At 44.9% G+C, this 17,401-nt stretch overlaps 1 protein-coding gene across 3 annotated transcripts in view; it reads left to right on the top strand.

The window, feature by feature from the left end:
- The window catches only part of LOC138489070 (glycerol-3-phosphate dehydrogenase 1-like protein), a 278,084-nt gene that overhangs the window by 112,831 nt on the left and 147,852 nt on the right, over positions 1-17,401 (top strand). For all 3 annotated transcript variants that reach the window (XM_069616636.1, XM_069616634.1, XM_069616635.1), the window contains exon 4: positions 8,911-9,049. In XM_069616636.1, coding sequence (XP_069472737.1) covers positions 8,911-9,049 — 139 coding nt within the window. The remainder of the gene's footprint in view (positions 1-8,910; positions 9,050-17,401) is intronic.

Raw genomic sequence — 17,401 nt, 5'->3', positions numbered from 1 at the left:
TGCATATGGTCCTTCAAGACCTCTCTGCAGCATGTGTTGCCATAGCTCACAGAATACTACAAGGCAGACTTGCAGCATTTTGGTATTTCTTGGTGATTTGTAGCATTCCATCCACATGCAGTTGAATCAGTGCAAAGGGAATGTAGGAATCTGTTAAGATGCATTTCCAAAATTAGCCCGGGAGGCAGGACTTTGGGAGGTCACCCTGTAATAGTGAACAGGGAAGACAGTAAGAGGTTAGAGAAACCCAATCAGGGTACGGTAGCAGAGTGGCAATGCGTTGTCTCAAGAAAGTGTGAGAGTGGTCTAGGGCTACTTTGAGTCCACACAGAGCAACACCACTATTTCCAGTTAGACAGGTATTACAAACATTTATTAGGCCTTTAGTTTACATACTAAGCAGATAACATTTCTAGGTAATTATTGCACACAAAACCCTTATAAAACAGATATATATATTTACCCTTAGTAGAAATAGAATAGAGTATGATTCAATGACCAGTGAAACACGGGTAAGTATTCATATGTATAGAAATAGAAAGAACTCTTCAGAATAATTACAGAACAGCTCTTATAAAGTCCAACCCTAAGATTGTTTGGGATGTTGTACCCAAAATCCACAAGTTCCAAAGTATACACTCTTCAGGTAGGTTCATATAGAGATTTGTGGTGCCAGTGGTTATAATTAATAAGCTTCAAAAAGTTATTAAAGTCCAGATCAGGACTTAACTGAATCCCAACCCACTACAATAGTTTAGGGAGGGACCCATAACCCAGTTTCCACCACCAAAGGTCAGGTTGAAACAGGAAACAACCCATTTATTCACAGTAACAGCAGCATAGTTCAAAAGTAAGGATAGCTCAGGGGAAACGGGTTCGCTTGTGGAATGATCCCTGAGACCAGCATGACGCTCTATATAAATAACCAATAATAATAATAGGTAAATAGTCATGAAATAAACTTATGCCCATATCATAAATTAGGTGACCCAAAATATTATATTAAAATGTACATTAACTTTAACATAACCAAACCAGACCAACTATGTTAATAATAACATAGGTAGTGAGCTGCTGATGTATCAGATGTGCCTCAATGTATTTTATTGCCTCCAGGCACTGAAGGTTAAGTTCTGCCAATACAGTGGTAGGACACCCAAGCTCGGGTTATGTGAGTTAGGGTCAGGGCTTTACGCCCCAGTTACCCTTTGGCAGACGGGGTAACAGGTATGTAGACTTAACTCCCTGGCTCCAAGTTCTCCACATACAATTTTGGAGGTTCCAGCAAGCTTTGTTGCTGGTTTGTTCTTCCATCTTGGTTCCTTTTGCATGGGTCGTCTAGATTTCTACGCAGAAAAGATAATTTGTTTCACAGGATTGAAGACTTCTTCAGGACAGACAGCCATGGGACACCTCAGAGACATGAAAACAACATGATTCAATGAAGGTCAGTAGGGTCAGGTGGTGACAGGTGATCTTCCAGTGGCTAACACACAAGCAGGCCCAGCATGACTTCCCTAAGTGTGAGACGGCCGGAAATGAAGGAGCAGGTGACTTGTAGCACACAACGAATATCTGGAAAGTTCCATGGCTCTGCTCAGAATGGTGATGGCTGCAGTAAGGTAGTCCAGGAGAGAACACACTTCCGAATGGGTTCATCAGGCACAGATCTGTGAGCAGGGTTCGGGATTGTTTGTTTCCGCCGGTCTAGGGGTCGATGCACCAACAAAGGCCTTCTTGAGTCAGGATAGAGGAGCAGGCCTTCATCGGGTACAACACTGCAGTTGATGCTGGTCAGCTGCACAAGTCTTCCTTGGGTCGTCAGCTTGGTGCTATTCTTCATAGATGTTTTGGCTCCAAGGGTCTTCCTTGAGTCGTCAGCAGGGTGTTATTCTTCATAGATGTTTTGGCTCTAATGGTGATCTGATGAACAGTTCCAGGAGCCCTCCTTTTATCCAAGATTCAGACTGGGAGCAAGCCTAAACCCACCAATGGTAAGGATCTGCACCATTCAAACAGTCAGTGGCTATACAGTCATGGATAGCCACTGGCCACCAAATCTGCCGAGCAACAGACATTCAGGAACCAGAGATGTAGCACCCGGCCTCCTTCATATATATACACACACACACACCCCTTAACCCGTGAAAGCCACAGCTTTCCCTGGGAAAGGGATTTCCATATAAGGCATTTACTGATTTGAAGGCCAAAGAACAAGCAAATAAAACCTAGTTACCTGGCCATCCTGCGGTAGATGCACAAGTACAATGTATCTAAAATTGTAAAAATATCACAGCTACCACCAGCTTTTCTTAGACATATATTAAAAGCAAACAAAAAGTAATTATACATTAAGTTATCAGGATACCAAGTATCCTAGCTGCAGTTCACTGTAAGGTCCTGTGTGCAGAGAAAGACAGAACTACGGGTTGCTACTATATCCTTCTCTATTTATTCTGTGTTCCCTGTTGACCCCTGTTTGCCACAGGTTGCCACAAAAATGGCTTTTATACAGCACACAAACAACATTCAAATCTAACTCTAACACTCCACTAAAACAACTGTTTGCATACACCTGCACCTGTCAGTACTCCAAGCTTCCTAATTATTGCACACTGTAGTACTCACCTATAATGCATTCACTTCTGCTGCTGCTCCTCCTACTCACCTCTCCCTATGCTTTCTCCAATCACGCTACAACTTCCTCTTTTTCTATCCTTATTATAAAACTCACAACTCGAAAACTTCCACTACTCCATCTCTCTTCCACCTCCTTCCAACAAAGCGGACGAGCTGATCATACCTCCTTTAACACTTATTCACCTCATCTCTTTTCCTCTTAAACTGAACTTCTAAACTCTTATCTCATCAGCTGAACATTGCACTCTGGCATGCTCAGTCTATATGCAAGAACAGTTCCTTTATCACAGGCTACTTTCACTCCAGCTCTCCTCCCCTAGGCCTTCTTGCTATCACTGAAACCTGTATTTCTCCATCTGACACTCCCCCTTTGGTGGCCTACATGACTCCAACTATCCTTCATTCACTCTCCTCGACTGACTGGCAGAAGTGGAGGCGTCAGACACCTACTCTCTTCCCACCTCAATGCCTCACAAATCTCCAATTCCACACCCTCTCCTACCTCTTTTGAATTCACCATCCCTACTATTGGTCTGCCTTACTCAGTTCACATCATCTCCATCTATCACCCTCCTGGTCCTACTGGACCATTCTTTGATAATCTTGGGCAACTCCTTGGTTCCCTTTCCACTTAACATCACCTCATTCTCTCAGGTGACTTTAACCATCCCTCTCCAACCACTTGCCAGAAATCTAATTGCAGTCTTTTCTTAGTGACCACTATCCACTCTATCCATAACCTACCTACCCATACATGGGGGTAACTCTTTGGATCTCTTATTCATCTCCACCTCTCTCTCAACCACTAATACCACTGTCACACCATCCATATCTGATCACTCAATTGCCTCCACCAGCATTTCCTTTCCAACCGCTGACATTTCCTCACCACTTGCTTCACCAGTTTCTAAAAGGAAATTGAAACCTTCTGTCATTCCCCCCTTTTGCTCCGACATACAGTGTTCACTCTCCTCTTTCACACCCGATGCCTCTTCCACCAACACTGCCTTCTCCAGCTTCCAATCCCTACTATATGACTCATTCTCCTCTCACTTCTCACTGCATACTTTCACCCATAAATCCCACCATCCTCAGCCATGGGTCTCCCCATTCATATGCTCTCTCCGCGCACACATGCAGCTGCTGCGCAAATGGAGGCATACCCATTTGTATGAGGACCTACAACTCTACCTCTCTGCCCTGAACTCTCTCAGGTTCACTCTTGATAGAGCTAAAGAGAATTCTACCTAACCCTCATTGACTCTCACTCCAATCATCCTCACTGGCTAAAGGGCACCCTAAACTCACTCCTCACTCCTCCTAAATCAATGACTATCAACTCCACTCTCACAGCTAATGACCTAGCTGAATACTTCACTGCAAACATTTCCAAAATTAGAGACTCTCTCCTGACCTTCCTCACACTTCCTCCTCCAACATTTTACACTTTGCCTACTCTACCAGCATCCTCTGCCTCTATCTCCCACTTTAGTCACACTAATACTGACAATGTCAACTGATGAAGGCTAACCCCTCTTGTGCCCCATCAGACCCTCTTCCTCCTCTGCTAGTGAAGCCTGTTGCCCCTTTAGTGGCCTCTCACATAGCTGAACCTTTCCTTTGACTCTGTTTGCTTTCCCTCTGTTTTGGAAACAGCATGGTCATCCCCCTGCTAAAAAAAGCAAGAGACTGACACACACCTACCAGCTAACTTTTGCCCTGTGTCTCTCCTTCCACACTACTCTAAAGTGCTCAAAAGTGTTGTGTTTAACCATCTTACTGTAATGCCGTACACATCCATAACCTTCGAGAAGCCCTACAAGCAGGTTGCCGCTCCTGTCACTCCACAGAAACTGCTCCCATGAATGTGTACAACTTAATTGCCTCTGCTAAGCACTCCAACTTATCTTTTATCCTAATTATCCTTTTCCTGTTTGCTGCCTTTGACACTGTCGATCACTCTGATCTCCCTAATATTCTGTTCTTGGGATTTGCAATCAAGCCCTTGCCTGGATTGAATCATATCTTGCACTTTGTCAATTCTCTGTCTCCTGGAGCAACAACACCTGTGAACTCACTCCTCTAACTGTTGGTGATCCACAATGCTCGGTCCTGGGTCCACTCCTCTTTACACTCTACACCTCTGCTCTTGGGGCACCAATCTCCTCCTTTGAGTACTCGTACCAACTCTTCGCAGATGACGCCCAAATCTTCTTCTCTTTTCCTAAACTCTCCTCTGATCTCTCTATCAAAATTTCAACCTGTCTCTCTACCATTAAATATTGGATGACTTTGCACTCTCTGATGTTAAACTCTACCAAAACAGAGATGCTCTTCTTCCCTACCAAAAGCTCTCTCTCATCTCTTCCTCTGCCTATCCAGTTCCCACCTGACACTCTCGCCGACTCTTCTTCAGCTAGAAACCTCACCATCATCTATGACCCTTCTCACACCTTCTTTGCTTACATCTCCAAAACTGAAACATCAGCTCATCTCAACCGCCTAAAAATCAGGCACCTCCTCCCTTTCAACACTGCCAAGCATCTCTTAACCACTCTTGTCTTCTCTAAACTGGACTACTGTGGCAGCATCCTCTTTTGTCTCCAAACTATGCTTTCTGTCCTCTCAACAAGATCATTAACTTGGCTACCAGGACTCTCTTTGAACTCCCTCACTTCACACCTACTTCCTCGTACAATCACCAGGCTGGATGGCTGACAATGTAAAACAGGCCAGCTTTAAATTTCTTCTTGTGGTTCACAAATCTATGCACGTTAAGGCACCACTGTATCTTTATTCCTCTCTCCAACTCTACAAGTCTTCTCTTAATCTCTGCTCTGCCTCCTCGACTACCCTTGTGCCTCCTCAACCTCCATGTGCTTCTTTTCGCTTCCGCTCCTTCTCTCTTATTGCTCCACTTGCATGTAATTCTCTTCCCCCGGACATCCGAGAAACAGTCCACACAGATTTGTTCAAAACCAAACTGAAAACCTACCTCCTCGCCTCTGAGTTACCTGAGTTACTCTCTTAACCTATCTCTCATCTCTCCACTAGCTAACATTTTTCCCTCGCCTCTAACCTGCCTTTGTCCCTCACTTCCTCTCCCTCCACTCTAGCACTTTACCTATCACGGTCACATCCCGAGCACAGTTGGCCGTACCCTATACCTGAACCACAAAAGGTCCAATGTTCATTGTCCTTAATCTATGTAGGCCCAATTATGTATTGTCGGTGGTGACTGTTCCATTTACACCCCTCCAAAACCTAGTCAGAATGTTCCTCGAACTCACCCCATTGTAAGGAGCTCACTGCTCATGTCAAATCTGATTTCTTATTTATTGTACATTCTTTTGTGATCAAAAGAGCATTGTTCGTCCTGTATATAAAAATACAAAAATTGTAACAATGTAAGAATTTACAAAGAAACATATTCTCTCAGCACTGACAGTGTTAGGGACTAATCAGTTTCCCCAGATGACTGAGCAAAATAGGCAAAAAAGTAATTCAGAAGGCTTCACGTAACTCCAAAAAGACAGGACAGGGTTCAAATCAAGGCAACAAGAAATGGTGTCCCATAGAAATTTATGGAGAGGAAGGTGCAAAAAAATGTATCTTTCTTAACAGAATCAATGACCACATTTGGATAAGCACAAATTATAGTCATGGGTACAAAAAAGTGGACCACCTAATCTAATCACAATTTGTGACTTTTCCTCTTTCTAGTATCTGGAGGTACACGTTTTGTGGGAATGTGTCGGAAATGGTGCTTGTTAAATATTGCTATCTGCACAGAGCTAAGCCATTAAAGTGGTCTGCCTTGGCCCAGTGACATATCCGGCTGGCCCATCTGCCACAGCACTAGTGGCCCATGCCCCACACCGGTCCCAAAGGTTCACAACCAACATTTAATGATCAGTGCAGATTTTTCTGCATGTCGCTAAATAGGAACAGTTGTATGGAACTGTTTCTACCAGCTGAAGGTTAACTGAAGATGTCTAAAATACCAAGCATTTCATCGCCATGTCTTAGTTGTGAGTGCTTTTGCAACCTTGTTGCCGGATGATTGTTAACTGCATGTATTTACAGCTGCCTACAAAAAGTGCAGAAGATATCTGCCCTTATTCTCCCAAGATTGAGGAAAGTGCACACATCTTCTGCCCGCCTGGGTTGGAGCAAGTCAATGTCAATGCTATGCGCACAGCTCATAAAGACTCCCATTGACTGGACCCCTCTTTGGGTTAGATTACTTGCAATGCCATCAGCCTCCAAGGGCACTTCGATGGCCCAATCACCTTTCACAGATCAGGAGTCCACAATGTGCATATTTCACACATTTGGAATCACAAATCGGGAACCACCTCCTCTAATATTGCATTGCTTGGAGAATCACCCAACCCTCTTGGGTATCCTGAAAACTGAGAATGATTTTTCTTGGGGATCATATATCCCTCCCACTCACAATGTGTCATGTTTTCTTTCATTAGCACCAAGATATCATATGGTGAACCTGTGATATATACACATGATATGAAGCATCTGGTGGCTTGGACAGTGCTGCTGCTCATAGATGATTATTAATATATATCATTTGACTTGTGTAGTTGGTAGACAACGCTCTGAGGTGCACACATCGAGCAGTATCACAGCATTTCCAAGCACAGGTGTTAAAGCCAATGCATCTACATAGGACGGATGCTTGATTCTGCCTTAAGAACCACAGATGCATTTTTGGTTATTAAAAGAGAACTAATGGTCTGAAAATGTACAGGCGAAATATTGGGGCACCTGGAAGTCTAAAGATGGGTAGTTGCGTTGGGCAGAGTGGGTAGCAGCAGGTGGCGATGCATCATAGTAATGGAGAGTTAATCATTTCTTTCAGAGATGGGTTTGGAGATCTTCTTTGAATGAGTGAACAGTCATTTTTGGTGAATGGAGAGCATCAAGGCATTACCGATTAGAGGACAGGTATATGAAACACTGTTGACCAGCAGAGAGGAGGGTGAAAAGCTGCCTAGAAAGAAAAGTGAATGAGTGGGTGGTTTCAGCAGCGTATGGCATACAGTTAATCATGTATATTGTAGAAATTGGGTCACTTTGTATCCTCTTGAAATTAGTGATGCTGCTCTTTGGTTTAATGCATTTGCTACAGAAATCTGCGTGGCCACTCAGACATTTGAGTAATGGCAGGATTGAATCAATTTTTATATTTTAGTTGAGTCTCATTGATTTAGGAGATAGAAATGCTATATTACATGGAACTTTCTAGCACAATGTATTAATTATTTAGTAGTATGAAAAAAGCACACACTTTAATTTTCCTTAGCTGTGAACGTGTTGCCTTTAAGGCTTTTTTTGTAGCATTATTTTTTTTTTAAAACTTTGTTTATTGGCAGAAAGTTAAGGCAGGCACAGTACAGGTTACACGGTAGTAATCAGACAAGACCGCATAACAAACAGTAGTACACCTCGGCTGGGTGCTGCCTCATTGGATATAAACAATTAGTGTCTTGGAGTGGCCCAGCCAGGGCGAAAAGGGAAAAATCATTACAGTTTCATAGCGTAGCGGGGCGTGTTTGGGGAGGGGAAGCCACCCACTCCACTTCCTCTCTATTGTTCAGGTAGCTGCAGAATTCTGACCACACATTTTTGGGTCGTGATGTGGGTGGCAAGGATCCAATGTATTCTTCATCGCACATTTGTGTCCAGGTAAGGGCTTTGAGCCATATCGTGAGGGTGGGGGGGGCTGTGACGCTTCCAGTTTTGCAATATACCCCTTTTAGCAACAATGGCACTAACATTAAAAAATTTAGACATTTTCTTTGCATTTTCCCCTTCCCAGACACCAAACAGTAGGGCAAGTGGGTCCATATCCACCGGGGACTCTGTCATTTCGGAGAGCGCCTCCGCCACAGCAACCCAGAATGCGTTGATCGCAGGGCATGTCCAGAACATGTGAATATGGTCTGCTTCAGAAGATTTGCACTTAGGGCACCCTAGACGGTGTGTAGTAGAGCCTGTTGAGGAACTTGAATTGTATGCAGCGGAATCTGGCGCTTAGGGAGACCGTGCGCGTATGTGCACACATTCTTCTCCACAGACCTTCGGTTATTTCCATTTCAAGCTCCCTAGCCCACTTTTGTAGCATTATTTAAATCCACAGTTGGTGTTTTCGGGACAGCTTATTTCTAACACAATGACTGTTGTTTCCTCTTTTCCTTTGGATTGAAAGCTCATTTTGGAGGAGTAAACATGTAAAATCTTTCATTGCAGGGGATTGATGAAGGTCCTGATGGGCTGAAACTTATATCGGACATCATTCGAGAGAAACTTGGCATCGAAATGAGTGTATTGATGGGTGCCAACATAGCCAGTGAAGTAGCTGATGAAAAGTTCTGCGAGACAACAATCGGTAATTTAAATGTTACAAAAGAAATACCAGCCTGTCCCGTTTAACGTTCTTCTTAGCAATTATTAAACTCTAGTGATCTGGGGAGAAATTTCACTGACAAACCAATAGTTTGTAAAATATACGTTGGATGTGGTTTTAAAACTTTTGTGTGGAAAAAGAAATTTAGTTTTAAGGAAAATTGACTGAAAAAGAGTTGATATCGTAATAGAGGCTTCGTTATCCACTTGTCAGACACTGCTAGACAAGCATTGAGGGGGCCTATTTCTGTACATCTCATTCATATCATCCTTGTGGAGGCCATCATGTCCCATGCTAAACACATTTTGTACTACTGCTTTGTAATTGTACCTGGCATTTAAAGTAGCCGAAAGAATGCTGCAATTCATATTTGCAGCAAAGCTATTTTTCCAGGTTAAAACCCTGTTGCAAGATTACACTTCTTCAGTGCAAAGCCTTTGTGATATGGGCCCTATTGTCATACATTATGATGCATATAGCACAGTCACTTTTATTAAAGACTCAATTCCTCGGCAGAATTGAAACCTGTTATTTAGAGATAAAGTCCCTTTGTTGGAGGTGGAGCAGTGCCTCTCTGAGCGCACTGAGCAAGGGGTCATCCATCCACACTGATGAGGCCCAAAATGCTGAAACACGTGTATGGGGTTGCTGTTGGTACTCTTGTTCCGAAGGGAGTTGCCATAGTATTTCAGTGCTGGACTGCCCATATGGGCGGGACAAAGACTGATATGCAAATGGTTATTTCCCATCTGTAAAAAGGTACAGTGAGCTAAAGTGTGGCTGTGGACTCTCAAGTGGGTTCCCTCCCAAAGAACAGGTCACTGGGACGTGTTCGTTCTCGTAGAGGCATTCCCATGGACTATTTTTTGATTGTTTAAGGGACTTAGGTTTAGCAACCCTAAGTTTCCTAGGGTCATCCAGACATGGAACCCTTGCTTACTGTGCTCAGAGAGGCACAGCTCCACCTCACTGATGAGGCCCAACAAAGCTGAAACATGTGTATGGGGTTGCTGTTGGTACTCTTGTTCAGAAGGGAATTGCCATAGCATTTCGGTACTGGACTGCCCATATGGGCGGGACAAAGACTGATATGCAAATGGATATTTCCCATCTGTGAAAGGTACAGTGAGCTAAAGTGTGGCTGCAGACTCTGGAGTGGGTACATTCCCAAAGAACAGGTCAATGGGCTGTGTTAGTTCTCGCAGAGGGGCGCCTATGGACTATTTTTTGATTGTTTAAGGGACTTAGGTTTAGTTAACCTAAGTTTCCTAGGATCATCCAGACGTGGACCCATTGCTCACTGTGCTCAGAAAGGCACAGCTCCACCTCACTGATGAGACCCAACAAGGCTGAAACACGTGTATTGGGTTGCTGTTGGTACTATTGTTCAGAAGGGAATTGCCATAGCATTTCGGTGCTGGACTGCCCATATGGGCGGGACAAAGACTGATATGCAAATGGTTATTTCCCATCTGTGAAAAGGTACAGTGAGCTAAAGTATGGCTGCGGACTCTCGAGTGGGTACCTTCCCAAAGAAGAGGTCAATGGGCCGTGGTCGTTCTCGCAGAGGGGCGCCTATGGACTATTTTTGGATGAAATAACATAAAGCTCTTCCCCCGATTTAACGATCACGTGTTATGACTCTTTGAAGCTAGAGTAAGCATGTTTGAGTAAATTGCTTCTAGTGGGAGTTCCTACTGAAAATCTGGTTGGATCAAATTCAGTTAAGAACGCAATGTGCTTGATAACCTATCCACAAGTTGCCAAAGTTATTATAACATCTAAATGATAAACAGAATCCTAGAATAATCCAGAGGGTTTCTTTTAAAATGACAAGTGTTGGGATCGTAGATCCTCTCTATGGCTTTCTCGTCTTGTTTATACATTTCTGGTTCATAAGGTCCCTTCCTTCATTCATTCCAATGCTCACAGATCTTAGGTTTGTGAGCTCCCTATCTAGTAGGTACCAGTGTCTCCATCACATGTCATTGGTTAGCAAGCTCCTGCATCTGCAACCTCATTAACGCCGAGATCTTGTCTTTTTTGGCTGCACATCTTCACTTCTCTGTCCTCCCCGTCATTTGGCACAGGAATCTCTCACACTGACCTTGCACTCTCAGGATCACATCTGTGTTCAATCCCCCCTTGATGTCTGTTAGACTCCCTCTAATTCAGTGACTTGCTGTGTCACAACCAAGTGTAGGTCTCAACAAGTGCCTTTCCCTCAGTGCTCCATGCCTCAAGCCTTTGGCTCCTTGCAGCCAAGATGTGGACATTTGTGGCACATCTCCTACTTCAGACAGTTTCTTTCCCCCTCAATTGCTCTCTTGCATTATTTATCTGCTTATACATGATGTTGTAGAGTCATTGTTAAGAAAAGTTTGTTTCATGAAAGAGTCTTTTTTCCATTGACTTATTGCTTCTGTTGAGGTTTTTGTGGCACATATTGCTACACAAATCATTCAAAATGTTTGTGGAAAACAGTAACTGTCTGCATTACAAAGTTCGTCTACTCTTCGTACAGTCGGCTCCAAGAAAACATAGTGTGAGCGCTGTATACAACTGACTGACATAACAAGTGTCTATATTTTCTTGTACCCTGAGTGATAAGATGGTCCACAATAAACTGTAGCAAAGTATTAGAAAGCATTCATCAAGCATTTCAAAATGCCTCCTGAATAATAGTGGTGTGTGGAAAGTAATTGATTCCATATAGTAAAATACCCACAGCATCAGTGTTAGGTTACAGATAGAAAGATAAGCAACATTGGGTATTGGCTCCTGTTCAGTATATACATGAAACCATTGATGGGCCTGCTTAGAGAACACCCCCTACACTTCCACTTATGTGCTGAAGACATGAAGATATTCTTGCACTTTGTTGGCAGAGAGGACTATGTTGCCGGCTTCCTGAAGTGCCTGGAGGCAATTGAAAACTGGATGAGCCAGCAGGCAAAGAATTGGCTTTTTGGAAACCCAAATTTGCGTCTTAGTCCGAAAACAACACCTCAATTAATGTGATACTTCCTTCTCAGCTACCACCTTTGATAGACAGAACTGAGAAGCATGAGGTTCATATGGTGCGTCGACATGCACCAAGATGCTAGGAGAGATTAATGGTAAAGAACTCTTTCTACCAGTCCAAACTCCTTATACACAGCATTTCCCAAGAGACCTATCCAACTGTGTTAGGGGCCCTACTCCTGCGTGTATTATGGCAATGCACTATATAGCAGTGAGGTTCATCCTCATACAGAGGACGACTCTTGGGCTCCACAATACTAAACAGGAGTCTCTACATCATTCAGGCCACGTTGGGCCTAATGTTGACGATCGGGAGCATCTGCATCGACTGTAAAGATTGCAGGGGCGTTATCTGTACTTATGCCCTCTATATGGCAGAGTAGAAGCACAGAGCACCCCGGCCAAGATTCACTATAAGGTTGCTGTTGACGAGCAATCAAGGCTTAAGCTCTCAGGAGGTGATGCGGGCTGGTTCTTAAGTACAGTGTAGTCCCCAAGCACCCACAAAGGAATGTCCACACACGATGTTAGTGAAAACACAGTTCTTTATATAAATAAGGTCTCAATTATATACACAATCACAATATCACACTTAGTGCTCAGGTAATGCTAAAATGGTAAATATATACAGTCTCAATGTGGTACCACAAATACTTCTTAGATTCCATTAAGATTCATCAACTCAAGACAGTTGAAATGGCCTACAAATCTATTAATAAAGTGAACAAACAATAGACTTAGGAGAAAAACAAGTTGGTTAAACAATTGGCAGAATACTGGCCCGTTACTAGACACAGTCCTGTGTGAGGATCCCCCCACCTGGGCAACCTGTAAAATAAAGTATATTGACAAGCCCAGTCCTTATATTGTCTATTAGAGTCTTATTTCCTTCTATAAAAGTTCCACCACCCTAATGTACCTGGTTTAGCAGAGTTCAACGTCAGGTCGTCAACGGATCCTTCTTGAGTTGACTCCCTTTAAGGCGAAGAAAAGGTGAACAAAAGGTGTTGAGGCAGCAGCTTCGGTCCTGGCGGTGCTCGTCGACGGTGGTCGACGATCGGTTGTGGACGTCCTGTGAAGATGAGGCGCGCGGTGCACCTCGACAACGATAGTTCGTCGCCGCAGAGTCAATGAAGAACTTTGGCCCAGCAAGGGCATCGTGTTGTTGGCGCCTGACGTCGCCGAACGGGACTCGACCACGCTGGCTTCCGGATCTTTGTTGACGTCTTTGAGGTCTTCGGGTGGCGGGATACTCACCGGCGGATTCTCCTCGGTCGCTGACGACCTTGACTTTCCCTGGCAGGACGAAAGCGGTTGACGGTTGTGAGCAAGGGAGTCCTTGATTCAAAGTGTTTTAGGCAATAGAGCGTTGTGGCTCCGGTCGGCGATGATCGTCGTCAACGGTGATGGACTTCAATGTCCGGGCACTTTGCTTCGTGATTTTGCGTTGGTCCCCGTCTCCGGTCGATAGTCTTTCGAAGGCTGACTTCCAGGGCGCTTTGGCGAAGGTTAGCTGGTGCACGATGGTCCCTTGTAGCTCGGAAAGAGGTCTCCTATCCAGGTCCTCTCTTGGATCAGTTCTTAAAGGCACAGAAGCTTTCAGATTGCGTCAAAGCGAACAGCGCTTCAACTTCTTCTTCCGGCTCGGTTTCGAGTGTAAGCATCAGTTTCGACTTCAGCTTCTGAACGATTTCCCTCAGTGAGAGGTCCCCAGATATACCGTTTGCTCTCTCATTCTTCTTTGCTGGGTCACACTTGGGCAACCAATCATCCAAAAGGGCATTCATGCCGGCAGGCAGCCAATCAGGCTCACAGTGCATTCAGTTCAGGCCATTCTTCTCCCTCCAGACACTTACAACAGGGAACGTGTATTGGCACAAGTACCCAGCCATTCAGCACCCTCCACACTGCATTCATACCAATTTCGGGCAGGGTTGTCTCAGTATTTGTGTCACATACCAGAAAGCAGACACCCTGCTCAAATCCTCAATTTCAGCATTGTCCCAGATGCCCCGTACTACCAGGACTTGTCCATCCTTGGATATAATGGCGCAGGGATCAGCCAGCCACAGTCTTTTAAGGAGGATTCCCACTCCCCCACTCTTAGACTTACCAGATGCCCAGAAAGTTTGTCCTACCTGCCGGTAAGATAGCTCACTGGGTTGAGCGCTCGCTGCTGCAATCTGAGCGTGATCTGCAGGTCGCAGTTTCGAATCCCGGCAAGGCCAACTCAGCCTTTCATCCTTCCGAGGTCGATAAATGAGTATCAATTTCAGTTGGGTGATATTGCATGTAAATATGTGCTCTGTAAAGCGCTTTGGGTTAAGGCGCTATATAAATAACACATCATTATCATTATGCTCAGAATATGCCTTTCCTTCCCTGTTGTGAGCCTCGTTTCCTGCAGCAGTAAAATGTCCAAGCTCCGCCCTTTGAAATTCCCTTGAAACTGGGTATTTTAATAGGGGAATGTATGCCCTTAACTTTCAGTGTGCCCACTTTTAAGAGACCCACCACGCCTCTCTACTAATCCTGAGTACATTGGCCTAGAACAATTATTATCCATCTGATAACCACAGTTGAACTATGCATGCCTTCCAGTGACTTGTTGAGATAAAGCTTTCTCACAGCTCCATCCACAACCCTCCCATTATCCACCCCCTTGCCAATGTGGCCAATAACCTCCCTACCATTGGAAATAACAAGAGAGTCCCACAACTGGAAACACCCATTCTAGAATTGGCTGATAGGTACAGCTCCTTTTATCCCCACATTTTACACAATTTGAGGATAATCTGCCCTCTTCAGATTCCCTCCATGGGTGTGATGCCATCCCACGGAGTATCTCCTCCATAGTCTCCCCCTCCTCCAACTTGTATGCCAGATATTCTCCAACTCTCCCTTCACAGGGGAGGGAGCCCCCAGACTCCGGAATTTCTCACCGCGAGGTACTCTCTTTTGTGGATTCATGCTCTTTGGCGTGTTCTGTAATCCCGTTGGCTCCCTCCTTGAGACCAGACTTTCATCATGTCATACCTCCACTGTAAGGTGTTGGTATGCCTGTACTGTCTCTGTCCATTCATTATTCTGAAGTTTCGTTCTTGTGCTAAAAAACTCAGTGCAAAGATGTCGGCCCGTCGGTAACAGATCTGTTTCTCGTTCAGTCATTGTGTGAGCTGCCGACAGTCTCTCCTCCTAGAGAACGTGAGGTTGGAGAGATCCTGATAAATTCGGATTCTATCCCCCTAATAGAGGATTTTTGTTTACATATCTCAGCCTAACCAGCACTTCAATCTTTTTCTTGTAATAGTGGGAATGCACCACTACTGACCAGACCCTCTGCTCGTTCTGCCACCTCCCCTATGAGTTCTCTCAATGTTAAACTCCTTTCCACTATTGTCGGCAAACTGTACATTCACAGTCACCTTGATCTTGTTCTCCTCAAGACTTGCAGTTTTTCCCTTCTGTTCCGTAAGGCAGAGGACACCAGGTTATTTGTCCACTCTCTATTTTCAAGGCCATCAATTTTCAGGAGGACTTCCTTTTCTTTGTAATCAAGGTCAAACAGTCTTGCATCATACCTCCGCTCAACCAGGTCTGCGCTTATATTGTTCCTTATGCCCTCCACTTACTCTCCACGGTGTCCACTCTACCACTTATGTCCGTTATGGGTGACTGGATATCCCCTCGTAGTGCATTGATCTCCTGGAGTTTGCCACTGAGATCCTATGGCCGGATGCGTCTTATCACCCCCCGTCAAGGACTTTTAGCGATGCTCCCTTTTCTCCACTCACCATTATGCTCCCTCTTTGGAACCTCTGCCGTAGCTGTAAACCAAGGACTGGATCCGCGGTCACGGCCTTCTCCAGCGTGGGGTCCTCCATGCAGATCCAGAGCCGATCTCACACACAGGAGGAATGTATCCAACTGACTTTCTCTCTTCCCTCATACCAATCCTACCCTGCCCCCACAGTGCAGTCCCCTTGGTCCTCAATGGTACCGGCCCCTGGTCAGCTTACCATCGGGCTGCGCCTCCGTTCCATGGTGCATCCCGGGCTGCTCCCCATCTCACTTGTCCACTGGACATTCTGCCAGCGGGGTCCACTAAGCCCGCTCACATGCAGTCTCACTCTGCTGACCCTCGAGCCCCACATCGGGGGTCACTTTTCCTGAGGGTCTGCCAGGAGGAGCACTCTTCCAGGCCGCATCTATGCTCTTTATCTGCAGTGCTGCAGATGTTCCACCTGGGAGCTCTTCCCTCCACGCCACCGGCCTCTTTCGGGCACTGGCTTGGTATTCTTCTCCTTGATACCTTTCTGTCTGGAAGGCTTTTCCGACTGGGGGTCAATGCCCTACTGCAACTCCAGCCCCCACACTTTGGCACTCACCCTGCTGAGAGCCTCGGGCACAGCTTCAGGTACCACCCCTGTTCCTGGCTGCCTGCTGGTGCTTTCCAGCAGACTGCTTCAGCTCTCAATGTCGAGCCTCATTCGACATCTCTCTGGTCTCATGCCCCCGATCACCTCACTACAGGCCACTGGAGCCTCTTCCACCTGCTCAAGTCTCCCGGGGCAGCACACTACCCCTCAGCATTCAATTACATGGATTCACTCTAGTTCTATGGCTGATTTCCGAAGGAAGTTTACAGACCTGGAAGTCGCACCTCCATCTTGTTCTGTGCCCCCCGCCCACCTTTTCTTATAGTTTAGTGTTCCACTGTTATGGTGTTTTGACTGTTTTTAGCTGGGATAGTTAATAATGCAATACACTCTACAACACAAGAAGGGAGGAGGATTTCGGTAAATCCTTATTGACATTAAACAAAGTGCTACATTAGGAGTTCAGCATTTTTTTCCCAGAGAAAATATTGCCAAACTTAGATACCTTTACTACCACTAGTTGTACTGCCAGATTGCGAGTGGCAGTGTGGCGGAATTAGTCCCTGATTTTTTCGCCCGTGGGACTTCATGTGGAATTTGTAGATTTACTACAGGCGGTTATTCCTCATGCAGTATATCCACTGATTTTTTTAGCTATGTGCTGGACGTAACTCCTCCACTTTACCTTGAGTCTATGCATTTCGAGGTAACAGCTGTTATTTAAAAAAATCCCAAAACGGATTTAGCATTATTTTTTACCACACCACCAAACTTGTAATGAGGCCCAAGGTATGGATGAGTGATTACCACTGCCCATGACTAAGCAGTAATGAACCGAAAGATCGTATATAAAAGAGCGAATGTACAAATGGTGTTCATTCGGTCTAGTATAAAATATCTATTACCAAAATACTGAACTAGGGGAGCAGGA

The sequence above is a fragment of the Ambystoma mexicanum genome, chromosome 9, assembly GCF_040938575.1.
Source record: "Ambystoma mexicanum isolate Mex_15411 chromosome 9, UKY_AmexF1_1, whole genome shotgun sequence".
In the NCBI taxonomy this organism is placed as follows: domain Eukaryota; kingdom Metazoa; phylum Chordata; class Amphibia; order Caudata; family Ambystomatidae; genus Ambystoma; species Ambystoma mexicanum.
The sequence above is the reverse complement of the archived record's forward strand: the minus strand, read 5'-3'. Positions and strand labels throughout refer to the sequence as shown.